Source organism: Crocodylus siamensis, chromosome 2 (assembly GCF_052110815.1).
Source record: "Crocodylus siamensis isolate JL-2025a chromosome 2, ASM5211081v1, whole genome shotgun sequence".
NCBI lineage: Eukaryota > Metazoa > Chordata > Crocodylia > Crocodylidae > Crocodylus > Crocodylus siamensis.
This window is the reverse complement of record NC_143396.1, coordinates 176,681,506-176,705,757: the sequence shown is the minus strand read 5'-3', so window position 1 is coordinate 176,705,757 and position 24,252 is coordinate 176,681,506. Positions and strand designations below refer to the sequence as shown.

General features: G+C 46.7%; 1 protein-coding gene across 7 annotated transcripts; it reads left to right on the top strand.

Annotated features, from left to right (window-relative positions):
* The first annotated feature begins 1,121 nt into the window (after positions 1–1,121).
* PIDD1 (p53-induced death domain protein 1) lies at positions 1,122–22,651 on the top strand. 7 transcript variants are annotated; one of them, XM_090032419.1, is made up of 16 exons: positions 1,122–1,260; positions 3,769–4,114; positions 6,317–6,730; positions 7,639–7,842; positions 8,354–8,408; positions 8,679–8,880; positions 9,776–9,904; positions 11,229–11,408; positions 13,066–13,213; positions 15,299–15,434; positions 16,108–16,258; positions 17,227–17,350; positions 18,561–18,679; positions 19,099–19,206; positions 20,653–20,849; positions 21,701–22,651. In XM_090032419.1, the coding sequence occupies exons 2-16, from the start codon at positions 3,850–3,852 to the stop codon at positions 21,936–21,938; spliced, it is 2,670 nt and encodes an 889-aa protein (XP_089888545.1). In that variant the 5' UTR covers positions 1,122–1,260; positions 3,769–3,849; the 3' UTR covers positions 21,939–22,651. The 7 variants fall into 7 exon arrangements, with proteins under 7 accessions (XP_089888545.1, XP_089888542.1, XP_089888547.1 ...); XM_090032416.1 differs by having other exon boundaries at positions 1,135–1,260; positions 3,746–4,114; XM_090032421.1 differs by having other exon boundaries at positions 1,193–1,447; positions 3,746–4,114; positions 20,653–20,854; positions 21,701–21,810.
* The last annotated feature ends 1,601 nt before the right edge of the window (positions 22,652–24,252 follow it).

The following is a 24,252-nucleotide window of genomic DNA, read 5'->3' as shown; positions in this document are numbered from 1 at the left end:
ATTATTATGAGCAGCAAAGGAGATGTGGATCACATCTCAGGAATATAATTCCTGACTGCAAGGTCAGCAGGACAGTGGGACAAGCTGCTGAGGGAAGCCAAGGAATCTCTTTCACGGGAGCTTTTCAGATAGTGGCTCCGTGGGATATGCCTGGGGTGGTTTAGGGACAGCACATCCTGCATTTGCACGGGGGTTTGGACTAGATGGCCTTTGAGGTCCCTTCCAGTCCTAGAATTCTGTAAGAAAATTCCTCTGCATATGTGCAGCAACCCATATATCAGTTGTTCTCAACCTTTTTAGACTCAGGGCATCTCTCCTTAGACTCAAGATACCCCTTGGTAAAGGCCAGCTCTTGGTTTTCACTCATTTTTCACAGAAGAATAGCAGCAATCCTTCTGTTGCAAAGAACCTGGAATCACCACAATGGATCACAGTGTTTTTGCAGCTAGATTCCTGCTTGAAATCTCCAGGTTTATGTCTTGGGGCATGCTTGCACACCTTGCAGTGGTACCCCGTAGCACCCCTAAAAGGCTCTCAAGGCACCCCAGGGACTAACACCATCCTGGTTGAGAATCACCTATCTATGCACATCCAGCTACCCCTACCTGTGTGCGTGCATGCCTTTGCCATTCAAACCACACAAGAAAGGTTCCTTTAAGTCCCTTCCCTCCCAGGAGCAGGTAGCAGCTCCACAGCCCCTCATCCTCTTCCCCCTGGCACAACAGAGAGAAGGTGGCCAGCAGATCAAAGGCCAATCACAAAAAAAATGTGTTTTTTTTTTTAAAACCCTCTTGTCCCTTCCTAGCCTGGAGTATGTGTGTACTTGGTTGGGTATTTGCCTAGAGTTTCATGATCTCCTTTTCTGCCCATCTTTATTTAATAGTCGCCACCTCTTTTCCAACTCTGCCGTCTTCCTCCATCAGCCTGTTTTGTCCCTGACCCTGGACTGTAGTGTCTGCGGAGGTGGGAGTGAGGCAGGGTCAGTCTTCTCTGTTCAAATGGCCAGGACACTAGTTGCCTATGGGGTCTCTTATGGCCCAGCCAGGGATGATGCTGCCTTGAGCAGGGGGCTGGACTGGATGGTCTCATGAGGTCCCTCCCAGTCCTACTTTCCTGTCGTGCTATGACCTTGGCTGCACTCCGGAGCCCCTGATTGAGACGCACTTGAGCGGGGCTGTGTCTTTAAGCCAGGGAAGGGCCTGTGCCGGGGCTGGGCCGGGCTCGGATCAGTGGCGCGCTGGGCGCAGGCGGCCGGCCCTGGTAAGAGCCCCTCGGCCGGCCTGCGCCCACGTGCTCCTGCAGGGCCGCGGGGATCGCTCCTTCCTCCTGCCCCCGGGCCCCGGCCTGCCTGGACCGCCCCCCACCGCGCCGCTCCCCGGCTTGCAAACTTGTTGCAAAGTTTGCTGGGAGGAAGGGGAGGTTTCCCTGCTGCATCGGCCCGCGCACAGTAGGCTTGGGGGAAGTGGGGAGGAAGCGGGGAAGGGGCAGGCTGCGATCTTGGGTGTGTGTATGTGTGTGTGCAAGGGGCAGGCTGTGATCTTGGGGGGGTGTATGTGTGTGCAAGGGGGGGAGGGGCAGGCTGTGATCTTGGGGGGGTGTATGTGTGTGTGCAAGGGGGGAAGGGGCAGGCTGTGATCTTGGATGTGTGTGCGTGCAAAGGAGAAGGGGCAGGCTGCAAGTGTGTGTGTGTGTGTTCCTCCCCTGCCCCTGTATTTTTCCCCCTCCTCTAGTGCTAGGTGTTGGGAGCTGCCTTCCCCCCTGCCCCCAGTCTGTCATTCTGGGTTTCTAGGACTTTCACCCCCAGGGCAGCTCAGGGACGATGCCCCAGGTGCCCTGGAGCAGCAGTGTCATTTGGGGCCCTGCCACACGTTCAGATGAGCGCCAGGTAGACATCAGCTACAAAGTTGTTGCACGTTTTCAAACGCTCACTTTGTAGCTGGGTGGCTCTATTCACAGCTGGACAGATGTTTTTCCGACATGGTCATTACATTGCATGGGTGAACAGTCTAAACTTATTGCGGGGTTCACCTATCGGTGGCAGGGGCCTCAGTGGCTGGAGCATTAGACAGCAGAGGACTGGGTTGCACTCGTGACTCTGCCCCTGCTTTGGTGGGTGACCACTGGGGCTCACTGTATGACATTCCCTCCTCTGCTGCAAATGGGTAAATGATGCTGCCCCCTCCAAAACCTAGGGTTGTCAGATGAGAACAGCCTGGTGCCTTTTACATTCACTTTGACTGGGATAACAGACTATACAAATGAAGGAGGCTGTAAAGGTGAGCTTTCTTTCAGTTCATACTGTCAACGTGGTCAATAAAAACCCAGGTTCCAGTCTGGAAGCAGGCAACAGACAAAACTTTTTCCCCCTTCAGCAACCTGCGTAATTATTAAAGGAAAAAAATGAATGAGGATAATATGATACCATCCACTATCACAGTAAGCAGACTCTTGTGAAGCCCTTCTTCTCCTGGAAGGCTGTGTGCGTGGCCTCCACTGCTCTTCCTGCTACCTGCTAGCGCATAAGCTGTGAGATTTTTCCCCTCCTTTATGTCTCTGCACATGTCAAGCAAATAAGTATTTCCTATTACACAGCAAGGGAGTAGAGTCCACATAAGAATATTGCATGAGTCCTTGTACATTATCCCTTACTGTAATAGTGGACCGTATTGTGTTGTCCTCATTCATTTTTCTCCCTTTAAGAATTATGCAGGTTGCTGGGGGGGGGGAAAGTTCTGTCTGTTGTCTGCTTCCAGGCTGGAACTTAGGTTTTTATTGACTGCATCTGTGCTTCTTGGCTGCGGGCCTTGCAAGATATTGATACTTAAAAAAATGGATGTTGCTTCATGCGTTTCAGTAGCAGTTGAAGGCACTCCTCATTTGCACAGAGAGCATCCATTTGGGTGCTTGACCACATACCCCAGCCCCCTTCTTCAGGTGCTGTGTAGTCCATATGGCTACCACAGAAGTCAAACTCAGTTTCTATCCTTGACTCCCCTGCCACATCTGTTGTCAGTGGGCAGGTCCTTGCAATGAGAGAGTCTTGCTGACAGGGCCACAGGGCAGATAGTGCTGCTCAGAAACAAGATGCTCCAGGGTCTGCTGGCATGCAGTCTCCTGCAGCTGGTCCTTCCCAATGCAACATCCTGCAGGGCTCATTCCCAACCACTATATTCCCTCAGTCCCTGCCAGGCCTTTCTGGCACTAGCATCTCCCAAACCTCCCTTTAATTCCTTGGATGAGCCAGAAGGAGTGCCAGTAGCCCTTTCTGGTACACTTCAGCTTCAGGTTTACTTAGTGTCATCTTCTGTGGCCTGACATGTCTTGGCTTGACCCGCATGACCTTTCTCCTAGTCGCATCATCACTCTCTGGACAGAAGACAGGGCTGAGGGGTCCAGTCCTAATTCTGCCACTGCTCTACTGGTTAACCTTGGGCACATCTCTCCATCACCCTGTACCTCAGTATCACCAATTTGTGTTTTGGGGACAATGATACTGTCCTCCTTTGCCAAGTACTTTGAGATCTGCTAACATAAGATGTGACCCCTTCAGTACTCACCATTATCCGATTAAAGTCTCTTTTTGCCTGGGTGACTACATGGATGAAATTTGTTTTCTGTCTAAAAGGAGGGGATGCTTTCCTGGTGGCTATTCCACACCCCCCTTCTTCTGTCAATCTGTGGTGAAATAAATACAGTGCCCATATGAACAGGGCTTCAGTGAGTGCTTTGTCCTCTTTTTTTTCAGAGCTTTCTGTCTCCTTTTCACAGCTGCCTTGCAGTGGGGCTGCCAGTGCTTGCCCGCCTGGCAAGTCAGAACATGCTTGGTCCTCAGCAGACCGACAGTAGAAGATGGCCAAGCTGCAAGAGCCTGGGGATACTTTGGGAGAGGGCATTTTGGTGGCTCCCGAGCTGGATGGATCTCGCCTTGCAGGCAACAGGCTTAACCTGGACGTTTATCCTGACGGCTGTCACCAGTTTCTTGACCTGTTTGACAAGCAAAGGAAGGAGGTGACTCAGGTGGAGTTCCTGCGGTTGAACTGTAATGAGGACCCCATAGCCTCCACGCTGGCCATCCTGCCTGCCCTGAGGAGCCTGAAATCCCTGGTCCTCAAAGGTAAGCCTGCATGTCTGCAGGACAGATGGACTTTCAATTTTCACTGTGTACCAGCTGCCCCTTGCAGTGGCTCCAGGTCTCAGCTGAGCTAGTTGGGAGCTGCATACAAATGGCAGATTTCAGCAAGATGCAGCTTAAGGGCGTTTACGTCCTTCCTTTGTTTCCACAGTGCCCGGGGACCAATTTCCTGACTTCATTCAGTCTGATAGATGCAGTCTTTTATTTTAAAGTCACTTGAAATGAGATGTTTTCAGTTGAAGAAAGTCTGATTTGAAGATGTTAGAATATGTGGTCACCTGTTTTCCTCCCTTCTCATCTCCCTTTTTTGAAAGCGTAGCAGTCCCTTTCACTGGATTTCATTCTGTTCTGGTTTTCTGGCCAGATCATAAACCAAATGGCATTGGCATAACCTGGGGAAGAGGGTTCAAGGAAGGTCAGCTGCATTTGCAGAAGTGGGTGCTTGTCACTTTACCCAGAACACAAAAATGATCAGTGTGGACATATATATATGCATGATTTAGAGCCTGTGGTCTGACGATGCTTAAAAATATATAGAGAAACATCTGTTGACTATTGTATTATTTTTGGTTTTGGGATCTGTACGCTACAAGCAAGTGCCTAGTAACATTTAACAATATTGAACCACCTGGCTTTCAGAAGGGAAACACATAGATACTTCCATGATAAAGAGCAGCACAGTAGTTACTGCTGGTCAGGGACTTGGTCCCTTGTTCTGCCACAGACTTTGTATGTGACTGTGGGCAAATGACTTAATTTCTTGGTTCTCCATCAGATGACACCACTTGTCTATAGATGATAGCACATCTCTGGAGATGACAGCATTTTCCTATGGATACCTGAGCATCTTGCAGCACAACAGAGTGTGTACCAGAGGGTTTTTCTCCTGTGTCACACAATAAATATTGATACTGAGGAGAGAAACTCTGGATAAGCGAAGTAATGAATAATTAGTATGTTTTTATATGCCTCTTTGTAAACCAGTTGTTTGTTATTTTGCTAATCCAGGGTTTCGCAAATAGTAATCTTTCTTCCACTGTATAACAAAAAAATCCTCTGGTATCCTACGATGTAAACATTCACATAGGGATGGCAGAAGAAAGGCATACGGAGGATGCTGGTATATTTTTTGAAGGCTGAGCTTGACTCGCATGTTGCTTTTTAACACTTTTTTTTCTGGGTGTATCACTTGCCTTATTAAATCACAAACCAGCCAGAAATCCTTTGAGGATGCCAGGGAGAGCCTTGAAAGTGCAGACAAGTAGCTTATTTAATGTGATAGAGCAGGGGTGCTCAGCCCTCAGTGCATGGACAAGATCCAGCACATGGATATCCTCATGGTCTGAACATTTGGCAGTGGGGAAGCAGTGGCATCTAATTGCCATTCCTGTTGCCAAATTTCTGGACCTGTGGGGAGCTCCATGGGGCAGATGGTGTGGGCCCATGTGCTGAATTAGGCACATGGAGCTGATCTGGTTAACTGGGGTGATGTGCGACTGATTGGGGCTAATCAGGGTGGATTGATTGGGATGGTGCATGGCTAATTGGGTCAGTGTGTTGTTGATCAGGGTAGCACGGGGCTGTTCGGGCTGGCAAAGAGCTGGGCAGAGGTGGTGAGGGGACCAGTCCTGGCACGCGGAGCCTGATCCAACCTGTGGACTGGTCCTGTGCTATTCATTCAGCCCATAGGGTTGAACAGTTGAGCACCACTGTGATAGAGAAACAGGCAGTGAGTACAGAGATGTGGAAGAAGTGGGGAGCTGGGGTGACAGGATGGGGTCATTGTATAAAATGATGAGTTTTGAAATAAACCTTGTGGTAGCATTCTTGAGAGGCAACACAGCCTTTTGTCCACATCAGAAAAAAGGACATTGCAGTGATTGAGGCATGAGATGATGAGTTTTAGCAGGATGGATGGATAGGAAAGGCCAGCTCTTAGAAACATGATGCAGAAAGAATTGGTAAGTATGATGGCCACGTCTATAGGAAGACCTAGAGAGAGGGCTCAGGGGAAGCAGGCTGCCAGGTCTAGACCTGAGTGATGGGCAGGATGGAGGGTGGTGGTTGTCCAGAATGATTGTGAACTGAACTTCTTCCAGTGTGATTTATGCATGAACATCTTTAACTAACCACATAGAATCTGTGTAAGATGAAGGCCTCTCTCTCTCCTTTTTCCTGCCCCAGGTGGACATGCCCGGGATGAATTTGGTGCATGTCAGAGAGGCTCCCTGACAACCTTGCCTCCCAGTTTTGGAAACCTCATGTGCCTGACTCACCTGGATCTCAGCTTCAATAGCTTCTCCAGCTTACCCAGCTGCATCACCCACCTTGCCAACCTTGGTGTACTTGTGGTAAGCCACAACTTCTTGGTGGGGCTGCCTGAGGACTTTGGTCATCTCACTAAGCTGACTGTGTTCTCTGCCATAAAAAACCATCTCAGGGATCTGCCTCAGAGCATTGGGAAGCTGGTAGCACTGGAGAATCTGGACTTATCTGAGAACACACTGGAAAGCCTCCCTGAGGAAATTGGGAATCTTTATAATTGCACAGAGCTGAATCTCTCAGGGAACCGGTTAACTCAAGTCCCCAACTCACTAGGTAAGAGATGCGCCTAGAAGAGAGAGAGACAGACAGACAGACAGAAATTTCCTGCTCCTGAAATAGAGTGGATGGGTTCTTGAGCAGAAAGGCATGAAAAAAAATCAGCCTCGAGATGCAGTTTGGTCTCTCTCACTATGAGGTTCTTTGGGAGATCCCCCTAGTTTTACTTGCCAAAGGGGAGGATCTAGTCTGTTTGGAGCCAACTCAGCTCATTTGATGGGTCAGTTGGTCACCTTGAAGAGTGAAAAGAAAACCCACTGTGCAATCATTGGTTAGTGGGCTTCAGTATAACTCCAGGAACTTCAATCTCATTTATCTCAGATGAGGATCTGGCCCCTTGGCAGGCCTCTGACAGGGTTTCTGCTTCTGTGCAGGTTTGCTGATGTGAGCCAAGGTGTCTGTGTGTATGATGGGTGAGGGGGAAGGGGAGGGAAGTCAGGAGAAACAATTAATTGCACTAATTGGTTGCTCTGCCTTCAATCATGTGTGGGTCACCTGTGTTTTTAGGCCTGTTTGGACTGGGGCTACTTCCCTACCTTTTCCTGCCTTTTGTCTTGCTGTGCCCAGACCTTTCCCATGGTAGTTGTCATTATTTACATCCCACAGCCTAGGTCATAGGACAGGGACCCTGTCATGGTAGGAGCTGTCACACAAAACAGAAAGATGATCCTTGACCCAAAGAACTGTACTGCTCTCTGTTCCACTGATCTTGGTGCCTCTTCCATGATTTCGATATACAGACAACGTTTAGGCACCTCTGTGATTTTTGTCTCTCTTCGGGGAGTTAGGCAGGGCGGGGGGAAGGGGCATTTGGGTAGTAGGTATCTATTGTGGTAAGCTGCTGATGGAATCTGTACCCATAGATCTACCAAGGGGACAATTTTTCTGCTTATTCTAACCTGCAGCCAATTTGAGATCTCTGCATGGGCTGCATCTTCACAGCAATCTCCTAGTGACAGTCCCTGCATCTCTCGCCAACCTTTCCAACTTGTCCAGGCTTGACTTACAAAACAACAGGCTCCGCTACATCCCCCCTGAGATCCAGAGCATACCCTTTGTACGTCTCCGGGGCAATCCTCTAGGAGAACCTGAGATGCCCCTGATGGCTGGTAATTATTTCTCTTCTGCTTCACTGGGTCTTGAACAGCTGCTTCCAGTCTCCAGCAAGTGTCACGTGCTAGGGTGTGAATGTGATTTGAGTTGGGGGTGAGGGGTAAGTGTTAGATCCCAATTCATTTATGTGACCACATTACCAGTATATGTATTGCTGCACAGGCAAAGGCAAGAATCTGTGTCTTCCTTGGGGAGTTTACAGTTGTAACAGGAGAGGGGATGAATCAAGGAAAGACATTTGCTTGCATATGTGGTTATAGACAAAGCTAGTCCTAAAAGACAGTCTCTGAACTCCTGTTTGTTCTAACACACAAATACTCCTTGCAAATGCCTTTGCTCAGCCTGCTCATTGGAAAGATCTTGCTGGCAAGGCAGAGGGAGGGTTGTGGCATGGTGCCAGTGGAAAAAGGAAGCCAGGTATAACCTGTCATATTGGTGAGTCACAAATGGCCTCCACTGGCACTGCTCTTCTATCCCACTTGTCCTTCTTATTCTGATTGTCTGCAGATGAATCCAGCTCAGGAGAGTTACAAAGGCTGGTCCTTGCACCGGATGAGAGCAGGTATTTCACAAAATGTTTCTTTAATTAATAGTACTTTGCATTATGCAGCTCAGAGCAGAGCTTCATTGGGCTAAGAGCTGCACAGAGGGTTCTTGGCCTTGATTCAAGTGGACCAGATAGAGACAGGGCTGGTGTTTCTGATGTGTCAGAGTTTTACTGTCTAATGCACAGAGTTTAGGTCTTGCTGGTCAGGGAGGGGGCAGGAGGTGGGAAAGGAGAAGTTGAGTGATGTCCTTGTATGCCGTTCTTCACATAAATCTTTGCTTTAAGCTTTACCGTGACACCCAAAGGCTGCAAAGCTCTCCTGGCCTGTGGCATCTGGCTTTACTTCCCCCCTGGGGCTGCCACCACCTCTATCACAATCCATTTCCAAACACTCGTTCCTGACCCACAGTGGGTGAAGCTGAGGCATCATGATATCCTGTTGAGCAAAGTCCTGGAGCTACAGCCTCATGGGCTTGAATTCCAGCAGGTGAGGCAGGTGGTGGGAGAGGGTGGAGTAGCACTCTGGGTTTGCTGTAGCTTGTGGGGCTAGATGTGCACATGTGATTTGGCTAGAAAAAACCCTCTTTTGGTCTAAAGGAGCTACTCCACGGGGTCTGTCTGGACCCTGTGTGCCAAGTGCCCCAATAGCTGAAACTCAGACAGCTGCTCCCAAACATTTGCATGGATCAAATGTTAACGAGAGCACCACAGAAAATACTCAGTGCTGGCAAGGTCTTCCCCTCCAGGACTGGTCTGTTCTGGCACCTTCACCCTCTCCTCTCCTAGCACTTGATCTGCTCTAGGGATGAGACCTTCCTCAGATACAATACATCTTCTCCTTCTGTAGTGTAGGCCTGTTCCTGCGTTTGATCTCAGGAGACCGCTTGCACCCTGCCCTTGGGGTGTGCTGGGATAAGGTGAGGAGATGAATTCTTTTTGAGAAAATAACCCAAGTTAAACAAACGCCCCCCCACCTCCACAAACACAACACACCATCTGAACCTAAAGTCCTTTTAAGTCATCAAGTTTGGGCTGGTGAGCAGCACTCCCACAAGTAGCCTCAGAGAAGTTAGATTGTAGTCAACAGGAGATGAGGATTTCTCAGCCATCCCATCAGATCCTGAGCTTTCTTGAAAAACACAATAACACATACACCTGACTGTTCCTGCCAGAGAATCCTCCTTAGCTCCTTGTCTGGCTGCCTTTGGTGCCAACACGCTACAAAAGAGATCAGATTCCCTGACTACCTCCATTCCCTGCCTCAAATCTGCTCTTGGCCTTGCCTTGCCTATATAGTGGAGTGGGTGAAGGCCACTAGAATTGGTCTGCTATTCTTGTTGGTGTCTCATGAAAATGCCCCCATTTTCCCATTACCCTGCCAGGAAGTGCAGATCTGCATGCCTTATGCCTCCCCTCAAACCATTCACGAGCGAGAGGTGGTGGTTCGGACCTTCAGTGGGCAGAGCTGGAGTGACTTGGGAACGAAACTGAAGTGGAAAAGAAAGACAAAGGTAACAGGTTGGGATAACCCTGCATCATGTGCAAGATACCCAATTTTCATCTGCAGTGGGTGGCAGGACTCAACTTCTCCCAACCCAGAGACACCCAAGGGAGCTTTGGATGACCCCAAGTAGTGCACTTTGTTCTTCTTAAATGGAGTGGAGTGGAGTGAAGCATCTGCCTATCACTCAAAAAGAGATGTGGGTCTGGGAGATAAGAGGCGCAGTGCTCCATCTTGCTATAGATTCTACTGGGTTGGGCCATAAATGAAGTGAAGTGGGAGTTTAGTGAACGTTCAACTGTAAGCTGCTATGGGCTGATCACAACCAGGCATGTGTGGTCAGGCTAGTAGAGCTGACTGTTTTTACTTTTGCTACTGGCATTGCCCAAGGACCCACTGTTCAGGGCCCTTGCCTCTGCTGCAGCCAGACCAATAGATAACATCCCGAGGCTACCCAGGGCTTGTCAAAAATTCAAAATAAGCAAAAAAAGTTAAATAAACTAGCACTTAGCTGACTTCCAGCAGATCTTCACAGGCTTCTCCTTCTGGCCACATCTTTTCTCTCAGAGGCTTTACAGAGCCTGCCGGCTTGTGCAAACAAAATGAAGGAGCAAAAAGAAATGAGCAGGAGCCCTGCTCCTGGGCCCCTCCTGGGGGCTGCCTAACCGCTGATAACCCCAGGCTCTAGGCAGCCGCCTCTAGCTAGGTGCAGCACCCTGAGGCTGTTTTCAGCATCTTTTAGTCTTCCCTCTGCTGGTTCTGACTCACATGTCTGACTCTTCTTCATTCACCACACCTGTGTCAGGTCCCTTGCTGGGAGACTCACTGCATCTCCCCAGAACTTCAGTGAGTCCTTCCAGGTTGGAGTGGGCATGAGGAAGTGCTTCCAGGGTACAGGGCTGTTCAGATTCCCCCACACCACTGGTAACAGGGCCCTGCCTTGTCATATCAATGCATGCTTCCCCTACCAGTGTGGAGTATGGCATATACTACCATCTTGGTCTCCCATAGTATCACTCAGAGCTGTCATGGTGCAAGTTTTGTCTCTTGTATCTTAAGTAAATTGACTTTATTGGTAGATCTCTTTGGATGTAAGTGTAACCAATTGTATCTCTTGTACTTTGTGTGTGTGTGTGTGTGTGTGTGTGTGTGTGTGTGTACACACACACACACACACACGCTGTATAAATGAGCCTTTGGCTGCCATCATTCCACAGATCTCATTAGGTGTTTACCAGTGTTACTTTATTAAAAATTTGATCCATTCCATGTCCAAAAGATAGTGTAATACCTCACTTATGAATGTGTTCTCTATTCCCCACATCCTGCAATAGAAGCACATGGCACTCTGTAGTGTCCCTCACTTCTCCTGGTTCCTGGTCATGTCTCAACTCGTGGAAAATAAGTGCAGCGTCCCACAGGAGGGCACATTGCTCTTTTCCACAGTGGATCCCAACATCAAGGTGACCTTCCCTCCTGGAGTCACTGAGAAGCCTCGGATGATCAGGTTGCAGGTGTGTGTCATTCAAAAATATAACCTTACACATGGTATTATTGCTGCCTTTGGTTGGGCTGGATAGTAGGGTAGATGGCCTAGCTGGAAGAGACAGTGTGTCAGACACAGACTGGGGAACTTCTGATCTGGACTCCTTGTGGCTTTACACTTGGCCTCTGTGCCTCAGTTTTCCTCTTTGTAATATGAGCTAAAGCAATCAGGACTCCTAGTAGAAATGATATCTTTTATTAGACCAACAAGATTTTTGCAAAAAAAGTTCTTTAATTGCAAGCTTTCAGGCACAAACACCCTTCATCAGGCATTGGAGAAAAGACTGTAAAAGTTCTCCTGGGTAGAAATGAAAGTTCATATTTCATAGGATTTCACAGAGGAGTCAATAGATGGAAAACTCCTCTGGGCAGTCAGTTCATAACTGATATGGAGCCTCTCACCTCCTATGAGGATCTGTGATTATGCAAATTACCTTGAATCAAGGCAGGGGCAGGATCTCAGGATTCAGGTGGTCACAGTTGCTTCCTGCTTGGGAAAATATGAAGATTTCATTTTTTAAAAATCGGCTAAAATTTGGTATCTTTGACGTGTCAGGTATCCAGGTTGTAGCTGTATTGGTCTAGAGGAAAAAACTAGGTACTTAGAGCATGGCAGGAGTTTTGAGAACATAGGACTCATGGTAAGCTTATGACTCGTGTATTAGGCATGTTTTGCTGAGATTAGATGTAGTTCAGCACCCACTCATGTCATTTGACATTCATTGGATCTTCTCTGCTCAAGTTCTCAGAGGTACTGACTGCTGGTCCCCGATAAGAAACTCAACTAGTGTCCTGGAGGGCTGAGCACTTATACAAACTGTACCTATAATGTAGAGATGTATTGTGTCCCCACTTCCTGCTGCAGCCTACCTGTCTCTAAGGCTGTAAGCTTTCCAGGCAGTGGATTTTCAGAGATAAGTTGTGTCATGTCATGGTGTGGGGTGGAGAAAGCCCTTTGAGAAGCTTTGTCTGTCCTACAACCTTCCTTAATTCAATTCTAGTCTCTCTAGCCTTTTCCCCAAGAAGGCTGAATGAGGTTCTGCATGGAGCTCTACTCACATTGCTCCTAAGAAGCCAAAAGGTGACATGAGGCATTAGTCTCTTGCTCATTCCTGAAAATGAAAAACATAGCATACCAGCTCAGTGAGTGAGAGTCAGTGGGCTATTATTCATGCTGGTCTAACTGAAGCAGCTTCATTAAAATTAGTGGGTTGTTAATTGGTTAATTAGATGCTTGTAATTGCTATTGTAGTGCTAGGCACTTGATCTGGGGCAGGGCTACATTTGCTGGGTTTATAACAGTAGCTAAGAGCAGAATCTGGCTCTCTGACTGGGATTCACAGCTCCTCATCGTAGCCAATCAGTGATTTGTGCTGGGTTTTGCTGCATCTTCTTCTGATTAGACAAAGCCGGTTTGTTAAGGATCTTAACGTTAGTTAGCTGTATTAGGCAGAACACAGGGTAGTGGGGCATCTTATAGACAAATAGGATCAGAAATGCACAAGCATCTGATGAGGTGAGCTGTGACTTGTAAAAGCTTATGCATCTCTGATTTTGTTAGTTTATAAAGTGCATCTCTACCCTCTACCAGACATTAAGCTGACTGGATTATTTTTTACTGTCCAGGTACTGCTAGTGTCACCGGACGACCTGAAGGAGATTATGGGTGATCCAGAATCCAGAGCCAGTGCTCTTCTCTGTCTCTCCCAGAACTCCTCTCTGGATTTCCTGAGGCCAGTTAAAGTTCAGCTACCATTACCACCTGGAGTCACAGGTCAGTCTATTGCTGGACTTGGTCAACAGAAATCTTCTCAGCTAAAATCATTACATTTGTTAGATAGTAAACTATGCTGTAAACAGCCAGGGCTTTTCAGGGCATGCAGGCACAGACCTGATGTTCGTAGCCACAAAGCTTAGTACATCAGCCATAGAAGAGCTCTCTAATGGGACAGGTCTACAACACAGAGAAGCAGAGTGAATTGACCTAGTAAGTGCTCTGGAGTTAGACTGCTAAAGGTTAAACTGCTATAGGTACTTATTTAGCTCCAGTATCACTAAACTACGCTGCAGACCACAGTGTAGACAATACCCATAGGGAGCTCCTACTTCCCACTTTTTTCTGAAGTGTGCTTCTGGGACTTGTCTTTTCCATCCTGAAGCAATACTAACACCATCAGCTCCTTGCAGGGTAAGGACTATCATATTTCTGTTCCAAAATTATAGAGGGGAAAAAAGGGGCAAGGCAGGAAAAATCCTATGATTTTTAGATGGTGATATATAGCTTTACATTTTCTTTTTTCTTTTTTTTGCCCAGGGCTGCTCAAAGGCTTTGCAAGCATTACATGCTATTAAATGCACAAGGGAATATGAAAGCAGTGGAAAGGTTGCACATCCAGGGTCTGATTCTGATCTATATATTTCCATTCACCTCAGCAGTGTTGCAGCCTCCAATAGAAATAATTCAGGAAGATTCCCACACTACATAGAGCACTTATACTGCACAACAAGATAAGGCACTGACAAATAGTTGTTCAGCAGCAATATTCTCCTGCTAGAGGTGAAGCAAAAGTACTTAGTCATTCATTTTTCAAGGTGGCGTTTTAAGACAGGGTCTAAGCCAAGAAGGATGATGTTTTATACCTCTAACAATAATCCACTCACAATAAACCATTCACTAAAACTGTGTTGTGGTGGCATTTGGGATTCCCATTTCCCACTCATTTTAGTGGGAAATGGTGTCTACAGGCCTCAGACAGCTGGGAAAAATGTCAGCCCATGCTTACAGCATGGCTGACTGAACATTTCTGTTGGAACCAAAACTTAACATGTAGCATTCATATCTGCATCTGCCTTGCACCTATGGAAAGGTGGCTGAGAGAAGGTTCTCTAGATATTCTGACTAGGGTTTTTGTGCACTGTTATGACTGCTAGGCATTGACTTGATGAGTAACAAGAAAGATTGCCTTTATCTCAAAAAGTTTTATCCAGGTTGGAAATCAGTTTTATCCAGATTATTACCATTCATGTTGTGTGGAACCTGGCAGCTACTTAGCAGCTCGCAGTAATGCTTTCATTGAGGAAAGTGCTTCATGTCATTCAGCTTAAGATAGGAAGCGAGGCATAATGCAACCAGCTGAAATAGTGTGTGCTGGAATGATAGCCTCAACAATTTTATTTATCTGTGGCCTAAATCAGTTTCCTACCCACAGATGCATTTATCTAGCTGGGTTTGGTGTGATGAATGGGAGAAGACACAATTACAAATTGAAGAGATTTGTTCTGCTAGGTTTTAATCCCCAAATCCTTCAATTTTCCCTGACCTTCTCATTAGGTAGTAAAATCTGCTTGGGAGTTTACTTGGCCTCATCTGTAAGACTTCTTATTATTTGTATTGCTGTCATGTAATTGGTACTGGGAGCCCTTTTTTGCCCTGAAATGCCCAAGCAGACAGAAGCTTGATGAATATCCAAGCATATTGGTAATAGGAAAAGATCAGCTAGGTTACCTGATCCATCCACAATATCAGGTTAAGACAAGGTGTCCTGCTGGGGAAGCCTGGGACAAGTGCATTGGGAATTCAGGGCCAACCTTTGGTCAGTCAGCAAGAGAGAGCCCTGATGAAGGCAGAATTTGGCATTTCCCAAAGGTAAACAGTTGTAGGTAAGAAGTAAATTAACCTCAAGTTCCGCTGTTTTGCCCTAGGATTCCTAAGTTAATAAGCTGGAAACAAAGCCATGGTCATCCAAAATGCATTTGAGGCTTATACAACATGTATAAGCTTCTCGGCCTCTTGAAGGCTCAGATCGAGCGAAAACATTTTCTCTTGAGGATAATTTTGTTCCGTTGTTGCTGGTTTTAGGTCAAAATTTGGATCGTTCCAGAGTACATCTTCTTCATGGTGACCTCCAAGCCCAAACTTGGGATGACATCACAGATCAGGTGGTGCTGGAGTTTACTCATATCTATGCAATATTTGAAGTCACCCACTTCTCATGGTGAGCTCCAGTCCATTCAAGGACAGTGTTTGGAGAAAAGACAAAGGCGGGTGGCTTTGTTTTCGTCTTCCCCTCTCTTGTGACCACTAAAACCAGGATCCTTGCCACTTTTACCGTCATTTATTTTTCCTACCATTTCCTCTACCCAGTCCCTAGTGCATTGACAAGATAGGACTTCTCTCGTCTGGCGGGATGAGATACACTGGCATTATGACTCTGTTAATAGCCTCAATTCCTTTGCTCAGTACTTCTTGCTTTTAAGCTCTACTCCTCCACCTGGGTTTCAGCAGGGGGAAGTGACCATGGTCTATCTAGTCTGTCCCTATTCTGACTCTAGCCATTCTGTACTAAACTTCCTGTCCCCATGCCCCTAAGCAACCAGAATCTCTCCATTCACCCGGTGCATTCGATGCCACTATTTTACTGTCTTCATTTTACTTTCTTGCCTTCATTCTTGCTTCTTGGAAAATAATCTATGTGAGGAAAACAGAAGGGCACCTGAGTCTGTTGCTTGAAGAAACCAAGCTCCTTTAGAATCGAGATTCTAGTTTAGGTGATGTTCTCTTACATCAAAGTGGAAAGTTTAAGACACATGCCCCTTGGTTTTGTAGACTTGATGGGGATTTCTCTTTCCATTTAAGAGTCCCCCCCTCACTTTTTCTGTTTTCCCCAGGTACTGGTTATGGTACACCACCAAGAAGTACATTGGTGGTATTGCTAAGAAGGTCTATGAAAGGTTGCGCATGTACCAGGTGAACTTCATTGCTCTGCAGAGGAAAAAAGACCCTGAACAAGTCTTGCTGCAGTGTGTCCCCAAGCACAAGGTATACCTTATGCTGTCCTGAATAAGTACATCATTCCTGAGTGTGTATGTATGAGTAGGGGCCTGGAGTGAGCATGGACACCTGTCTACTAGGAGCTGCCCAGAGAACAGCTTCTTTCCTGCAGCTGTCTGGTACAATGATTTCCTGCCTAGTTCAACATGCTGGCTTACAGGTTACAGCTGTACTGCCTTGATATAATCCTCCAGCCTGGCCAGACCTTGTTATTGTCCTTCAGTATTGAAAAGAAATACCTTGTAAATACCTGAAAGGAAATTTTCCCTTTTGAACACCTGAGCCAGAATTATGGCCCTACTGAAGTCAACAAAGCCCTCATTGATTTCAGTATTTGAGGATTTTACCTCAGACATTTTTTTTCCAGACAAAAATGTTCCTCACGTTTGGTCCCAAAGGGTTCAGTGGGTGATGTTATAAAAGCACATTGGGAGTGATGCAGTACACAATACCTTTATGAAACAAAGGCTTATAGTCTTAAGACATTAAGAGGTGACTCTTGCTTCTGCTAGGTGACATTGCAACGCAGGGTTTTTATAGGGAAAATTTCACCCTGCCACTAAACATTAGGGGAGAAGTGGGAGAAGATAGTATCCTAATTGTGGGTAGGTAATTGACAGGTTAAAAATCATACCCCCAACATCTCAGTAACAGTGAACGAATTTTTAGCTGTTGACTTGCATTTTATCATGAATCTGTTTGTGGATTTTACTGAGCCTGGAAAAGAACAGAAGGAACCATGTGATTCTGAGCAGCTGATTTCTCTACAGTAGGTTGAATTTTTTAGGGCAGTGTTGGGAATCTTTTCTTTTTTTTTTTTTTTTTTAACTCTTTGAAAAATCTTTTCCCCCCTTTTAGACTGCATGAAAGATGTCATGGGCATGGCCCTAGTGGAAACAGGCTTTGCAAATATTTCTCATCTACCATGCCATTCATGTTGCGTCCATCTCCGGCAGGTTGATCCAGTTCTGAAAAAGCTTCAGGACCGATACCGAGGACCAGAGCCATCAGACATGGTAGAGATGTTTGAGGGAGAGCAGTTCTTTGCAGCCTTTGAACGAGGCATCAATATTGATGCAGGTATGGTGGGGCTATGTTCTATTTCCCACTCCAGTTCTCTGCCAACAATGGTTATTTCCTTTTGCATTCACTCAAATGGTCTCAGGGGACATCACTTAAGACTACTGCAGTCAAACATCAGCAGTACAGCTCTACGTGGCCCAGTTCCTGAGAATAAATGAGATGTTGGCACAGCTTGTTTTTAGTGCTCAAGTTTCCCTGTGGAATCACTTCTTCTAGGACCATTGTCTCTTCATCTACTGAGAGTCTGTGTCCCACAGAGGGCTATAATCTGGTGTGATTAATAGATTTAACTGAAGGTATAACTAGCTCTGTCCTCTCACTGGGATCTCTGTTACTTGAAAGGAACAAAATCTCTTCAGTTACCTCGAGAGTCCATTTTTGATATATATACAATGCCATCTCTGCTGGGACACATTTCCTGAACCAGTTTGGTACAGAGAGCTACCTTTCTAAAATTTAAATATCTGTCTCTCTCTCTCCTTCACTGATTAGTTTTCAGGAGATGTGGAAGATGGGAAAAGGAACAAATCTACAAAGCTGTATCCTTGGGCATCAAAATGGCAAGAGCTTGTCACAACTGCAAACTCTGAGCCAGGATCTGATTTCTGTTACACTGGTATGACTCCAGTGAAGACAATAGAGTCACACTGCATTTGCAGTGGAATACATCAGAGTCTGGCCTACAGCCTCTGCTCCCTACCAGACACTGTAGCCTAATCTAAAGGGATCCAGAGCTCTCAAGGTTGCCCTCTTCCATAGGCATTTGGGAAAGATGACTACAGGTGTGCCAGTCTTAATGCTACATATAATGTCTTCCTTTTCATTTTCTCTGTCATTCATATTTTTTTCCCCACTGTGGAAACAGTACAGAGCTGAAATCACTTACTTTGTGTTCTCTGGATTTATTTTGTAGTGGTTTTTCTCACTTTGTTGATTTGTTCCTTGGAAGGGCAGATGCCCTACTTGTGCCTGGCATTTTTTCTTCTGTTTTCATTCCTAGGAACTTGTCCTCTTTCTGCTGGCCATTTTGCTCCTTCTCCCATATGACTTGCTTTTTTAACAGCTGGGGGGTGGCAGCCCCCCTTTCCCATAAGGGGCTGAGGTTGAGGCCTGACGATTGGGAGGTGATAATTTCTATTCTGGAAGGTTGCTGGTGAAGGGGGCATGCTCCTCCTATGCATTGATGTCTGAATTTTCCTGACTCCAGACCGCCCAGACTGCATGGATGGCCGACTCTCATTCATCTTTTACTCTCACTTAAAGAACATGAAGGAAATCTATGTGACCTCTGCAATGGATAGGAAAAACCAAGCTGTGAAAGGCCAGGTGAGCATAGACCCTCTACCCCCACCCTTATGATTCTTTTTACCATCATCACGTTGTACATGCTGTGCTTTGTCACAGGATCCATTCTAGGTACTGACCCATAAATTCAGTGACAGGAGAGTGGAATGAATCCAGGGTGGTACCTGTGGTCATCTGATCTCAAGTGTCTGCCATTAATGAGTGATTTATAATCAATAAAGGAGGGACAGCTGGACTTTGTGTTACTGTAGTCAGAGTGCAGTCAGACTGCAGTGGTGCTCCAAGTGGGAATTGAATGGTGTCCTGTGGGGACCAAGTTGAAGACCAAATGTGAAACTCCTAACACCTTCCTTCCCAACCAGAAAGTACAAATTACAAAGAAGGATGGCTTCTGGGATGGTGTTTGGGTTCTTATCCTGTTCTCTCCTTTACCTGCAAAGGTCTCCTTCTATCGAGGAGCAGTTCCAGAGAATGTGCCTGAAGATGCCAGCAGGAGGAGGAAAGGGCCCAATTCCCACTGGCTGGCTACTCTGCCACTCAAACTGCCTGTGAGTATCTTTGTCTCCTAAATACGGGGAGGTTTTTATGCCTATCCACTAAGCTTGAGTCTCTCCTACTTGGCCTTGTGAATAGGAGTAGACAATGGAGAAGCAGAGATGTCTACTCAAAGCATGTGTTGGACAGGGAAAATGTCTATGTGTGTGTGCACGTGTGAAAGAGAGTGTATGAATGTGGGCCAGGAGAGGTATGGGAAGTGCTGTGCATATGCACTCACATCTTGAATGTGTAAGGTAGAGTTATGGTTAGGTCACTTAAAGATAATCAGCCCCAACTGCGGGAATCATTTAAAAATCCATTATATTCCCCATGACATTTCCTATGTGGATGTGCATCTATGTGCTTTCCCTTCTTCTCCCAAGGAGATATGTACACAAATAAAAAAGTACCTGATCACTCCCTTCTCTCTAAACATCCATCTTCTTGCCTTGTTCCATTCACAGAGATGCTGTAGTCAGTGGTGGCCAACATGCAGCATGGGCATCACAGTTGGCAAAAGCAGCCTTTGTATGTCTCATGGCAGATGAAGGAGGGGACAGGCTTCATAGAGTCAGATGGGGCAGGAAGCAGAAAGCAGAGCAGCAAATTGGGCAGGGAGTACAAAAAAGGAACCAGAAAGCAAAACAGCAGTTCAAGAAGGGAGCACAGGGCTGGGAGCAGAAAAAGCAACCTATAGGACAGGGGAAGGGGATCAGAATGGCATTTGGAGGACTAATTTGTGGCATGTCTGCCATAAAGGTTGGCCCCCACTTATGTAGTCCAAGGCTGGTCTCGATTAAAATGGCAAGTTGCAGAGAACTGTCATGTGGTTGGGTCTTTTTGGTGTGGGAAGGGTTGATTTATTTTTCTCCCTCTGAATGAAGGAACTAGAGGGGGAGAAGGAAACTATCTAGAATGAAGGAAAGTTTTTTTTGTCTTGCATGCAAATCCCTTGATGAGCAGCTTTGTGAGGAAGGGAAAAGTCTAGTACGTGGCTGTTCAATGGAGTTATGATAAAGCCACCTTGTTCAAGTGCAGTGCCAGGGGCCATTTGTCCTTAAAGGCAAACAGCCAGCCCAGGCAAGTGTCAAAGGAAAGTGGTGTTGTATGGTGGACTTCTGTTTCTATAGCCTTGACTTGGGGTCTAGACCAAGTGTTGTCTCTTAACAATGAAGTAAGTGAACTCAAGAGACAATTGTTAATGAAAGACGGGGAGAGAAAGAGGCTGTGAGCTGGAAATGTGGGCCTGGAAGGTTTGGCTTTTTTCAGAGGTACCAAATGCCCACAGCTCTGGCTGGAGTGGAAATTCAGGCTGCTTGGCACTTCTGACAGTTCACCTCCTTGCTCAGAGTGGGGAAGTAAAACTTGGTGTTGGAAACTAAATGAAGTGGGGCTGTCCCTTTAAAAAGAAGCTGTCCTAACAGGGGGCATTTCTGTCCTTCTTTTCTGCTCAATAGAAACTGAAATTACACCAGGGTGACCCCTCAAATGGCTTCTCCTTCCCTCCTCTAAATCTGGGGAATGAAGAGACTGGCTACCTGACGCAAGCTAATCTGCTTAGCATTGCCAGGCGCATCGGAGCTGACTGGCAGACCATCGGCTTGAACTTGGGGCTGACTTATCAGCAGATTGAACGGATAGGGTACAACAACAGGTGAGGTGTGTGTGTAGGGATCACTACAGTGACTCTCCAGCCTAGAACACTACCGGCACTGGGACATCTCGGATTGGGCTGGTCAAAAATTTTCCCTCAAATTTTTTTTTTTTTGCTTCACAAAAAGCCTCTGCTTTTCATGGAAAATCCTTATTATTTTTTGTCAGAAAAAGAGAGATTCTGCCTGAAAAATGGAATAGTTTGATTTGGAGATGTTGCAGCATCTCATAGGAATGACAGTTCAGATGCTTAGCATTCCCATTCTCCTTTATGGGTTGGGGTCTCAGGCTGGACCATTTGAGTGTTCATGTAATATCTCCTCCTGCCATGAAGGTAGTGTAAGGAGGTGCTCAGCTTACAGAGGGCTGAGACCCAGTTGCAGGTTAGGGGTTAGGAAGGCTGGGAGCCAGGTGCAACTGATAACCAGTAAATGAGAGTGGAGCTAAATTGCAGATTAATAGGTCCGGGATCAGAGGGCATGGAGAGAGAGGAAGGGAGGCTGGTGTGCTAAGGGAAAAGCACAGATTCAGGGTTGCCCCTTTCTAGGTCTGAAGGAACACTACAGTTTTGGTTTTGTTTGCTATTTGCATCCTTACTTATTTTATGGTTTGCTTTGTTTGCTGTGGGGATAAAGTTGCTCCATGTAAGATAGATTGATTGGAAACCTAAATTCAGAGCTGACTGGCCTTAATAAGGAAGCTGGGTAAGTGACCTGCTTACAGGTATATTGTGGTGCATCGTGGAGGACACAATCTGGGTTTTAGGCCTGGTCTTGCACTAAAGTAAATGTCCTGTAAAGTACTGGCCAGGCATGGTGGCTTTATGATTTCTGTGCTGCTTATTCTCTGCAGAGAGGACCTGGACAAGCAGATCTTAAACATGTTATTCTCCTGGGCCCAGCAGAACTCTGAGGACCAGAACTGTGTGGAGAAACTGGTCACAGCCATGAAAGAGAGTGGCCGCCAGGACATTGCTGATGAGATTGAAGCTATTATTGACCTGGGGAGGCAAAAATACAGAGAGTCCATCCGTCGGGTAGGGCTGGACCAGGGGAGCAGCACTGAAGACTCTGCAATAGCTATGGTGTAGCAGCCAGCAATAGGAACTCTGCTTCTTCCCGTGGTTACCTACCTTGTGCACTGGATAACATGGCTACTCTGATAATTCCCAATGGAGTGGGTGCTGTGAGCTCCTACTACTGATCCACTGTGCTCTGCTGAGACTACGCTAGCATGTGATTTCTGTGAAGTTCACACATGCCAAGTCTTTATGTATTTCAGCATATGGAAAAAGACCTTGGACTGTCATGCCTTGAGTTCGGGGATTCTGGCTTTAGGTTTTAGAGACATGGAAAAACTCAGAGCGTCAGACACTGGCATTTAAATAATAGAGAAAATAGCTCTTAACTTTCTTTTGTTTTAATATATATTAGTGGGGCATATCTGTGCCATAGTGGATCGGCACTGATAATAGGAAAATTAACGTTATCAGCTATTGGCTTTTTTGGCCGGTGTAGCCAGTAATGTCACCGATAAATATAATATGCCTTCTGGCCGGGGCCCCCAGATGCCACATGCATGCACATGGCCAGGAATACAGCCGGGCACTGTGGAGAGCAACACTGTGCCAGTAAGTCTGTGGAGGGGAAGGGACATGGGAGAGCGAAGGGGTGTGGGCCAGGCAGATTGAGTCCCCCTGGGCAGGGGCAGGGGCCGGGGATGAGGGTACTGCCCAGCCAGGGCAATGAATGGGACCCCAGGCTAGGGCAGGGAGTGGGATGAAGCTATGGGGAGCTCATCTAAGGGGTGTTGGGGGAAGGGGGAAGGGGGGGAGTTCCCAGCTGTTGTATGCAACCACAGAAGAGGCTTGGGGGGCATAAGCCCCCCAGATTTATGCATGGGGTGAGGGCAAAGGCAAGCAGCCCACTACAGACTTAGGGCTCTCCATCCTGCTGCCTTTGCCCTGGGAGCTGTGTGCTGGCCGCACATTCCCTGCCCACTCAGCAGCAGAGGGGGCAGGAAACTGCCTCCCACTGCTGGGCAGGCAGGGAACATGCAGCCAGAACCCCTTCCTTCGCAACAAACTTACAAGACAGACCCAGCTCCTCTCCATGCTCCCAGACTGCGCTCCTGGCCGCCTGAATGCTGCACTGCAGCTGCAAGCATGCACAGGTCATTTATCAGCCAAAAAAAGCCAATTGTTAATACAGTCAATTTTCCTTATTTCAGTGCTGATCTGATATGGGGCCAATGTATCGGTGCACTTCTAGTAATTTTTTCTCATTTGTTCTGCATACCCTCTACAACCTTTTTAAGTACCCCTAGGGGTACACATGCCTCCAGTTGACAACCACTGGTATTGGATCTGTATTGGCCAATATGCCTGGTAAATAATCAGCTATGTCTGTTCACCAGAGCACCCCAAGGAAAAACGAGGACCAACGGTCATAAACTCCAGGACTGTTTTAGGCTGGACATAAGGAAAAATGTCTTTACTGTCCAAGCCCCCAAGATCTGGAATAGACTTCCTCCAGAGGTGGTGCAGGCACCTACTCTGGACTCATTCAAAAAACGTTTGGATGTTTATCTTGCTGGGATCCTTTGACCCCAGCTGACTTCCTGACCCTTTGGCAGGGGGCTGCACTTGATGATCTTCGAGGTCCCTTCCAGCCCTAACGTCTATGAAATCTATTGGTATTGGCCAAGAAAATCTTATCAGTGAACCTCAAGTATATATTTATGAATAACTTATGCCTAAACCTACATTCTGCTGATGATTTGGGATCTGAACTTTTCCACACCTCAACAGTGAAGCAGGCGGATGCAGAACACAAACTTTCGACAGCTGCAAAGGCAGATGAAGGCTGTAGTGGTAGAGTAACCCCAGTTGTCTTGCGTCTCCTTGCCACTGGAAATGGGCTTCTCTGCCATGTGGTTGCCGATGTGCAACAGCCTGCTCACGTAAAATAAGTCACACACAGGCTTCTTCCACTGGTACAACATCTATTCACCTACAGCCCATGAGAGTCGTCATCCTGTGTTTCTTGATCCTGCTTGCTCTGTTCTTGGAGTCTGGCTTTTGGCTTTTCCCTTGGATTTTGTAATTCAGTCTGATGCCTGAATAGGGTTGCCAACCTTCTAGGATTGCCCTGGAACCTCCAGGAATTAGAAATACATTTCCAGGAGACTGCTGAGAGTCACCCAGGAGATGAATGCTAGGGCATTCATTAAAATACATATTAAATGTGGAATCGGATTTATATAGTTGGTCATTGGATTTTTAAAATGTAGTAGTGATGTGCATTTGCCTTCCTGATGTAAAGTCATTCACGTCACTATGTCATGTGATGAAACCTTCTGGAATAGATTCAAAGACTTGGCAATCCTGAACTTCAGCTTGGCTT

Bases quoted from the DNA above. Each gene is read 5' to 3' on its own strand.
- PIDD1 (XM_090032419.1), top strand. From the start codon at position 3,850: ATGGCCAAGCTGCAAGAGCCTGGGGATACTTTGGGAGAGGGCATTTTG. The intron at 4,115-6,316 runs GTAAGCCTGCAT...TTCCTGCCCCAG, and splicing joins GAAATCCCTGGTCCTCAAAG to GTGGACATGCCCGGGATGAA. The intron at 9,905-11,228 runs GTAACAGGTTGG...ATCCTGCAATAG, and splicing joins AGTGGAAAAGAAAGACAAAG to AAGCACATGGCACTCTGTAG.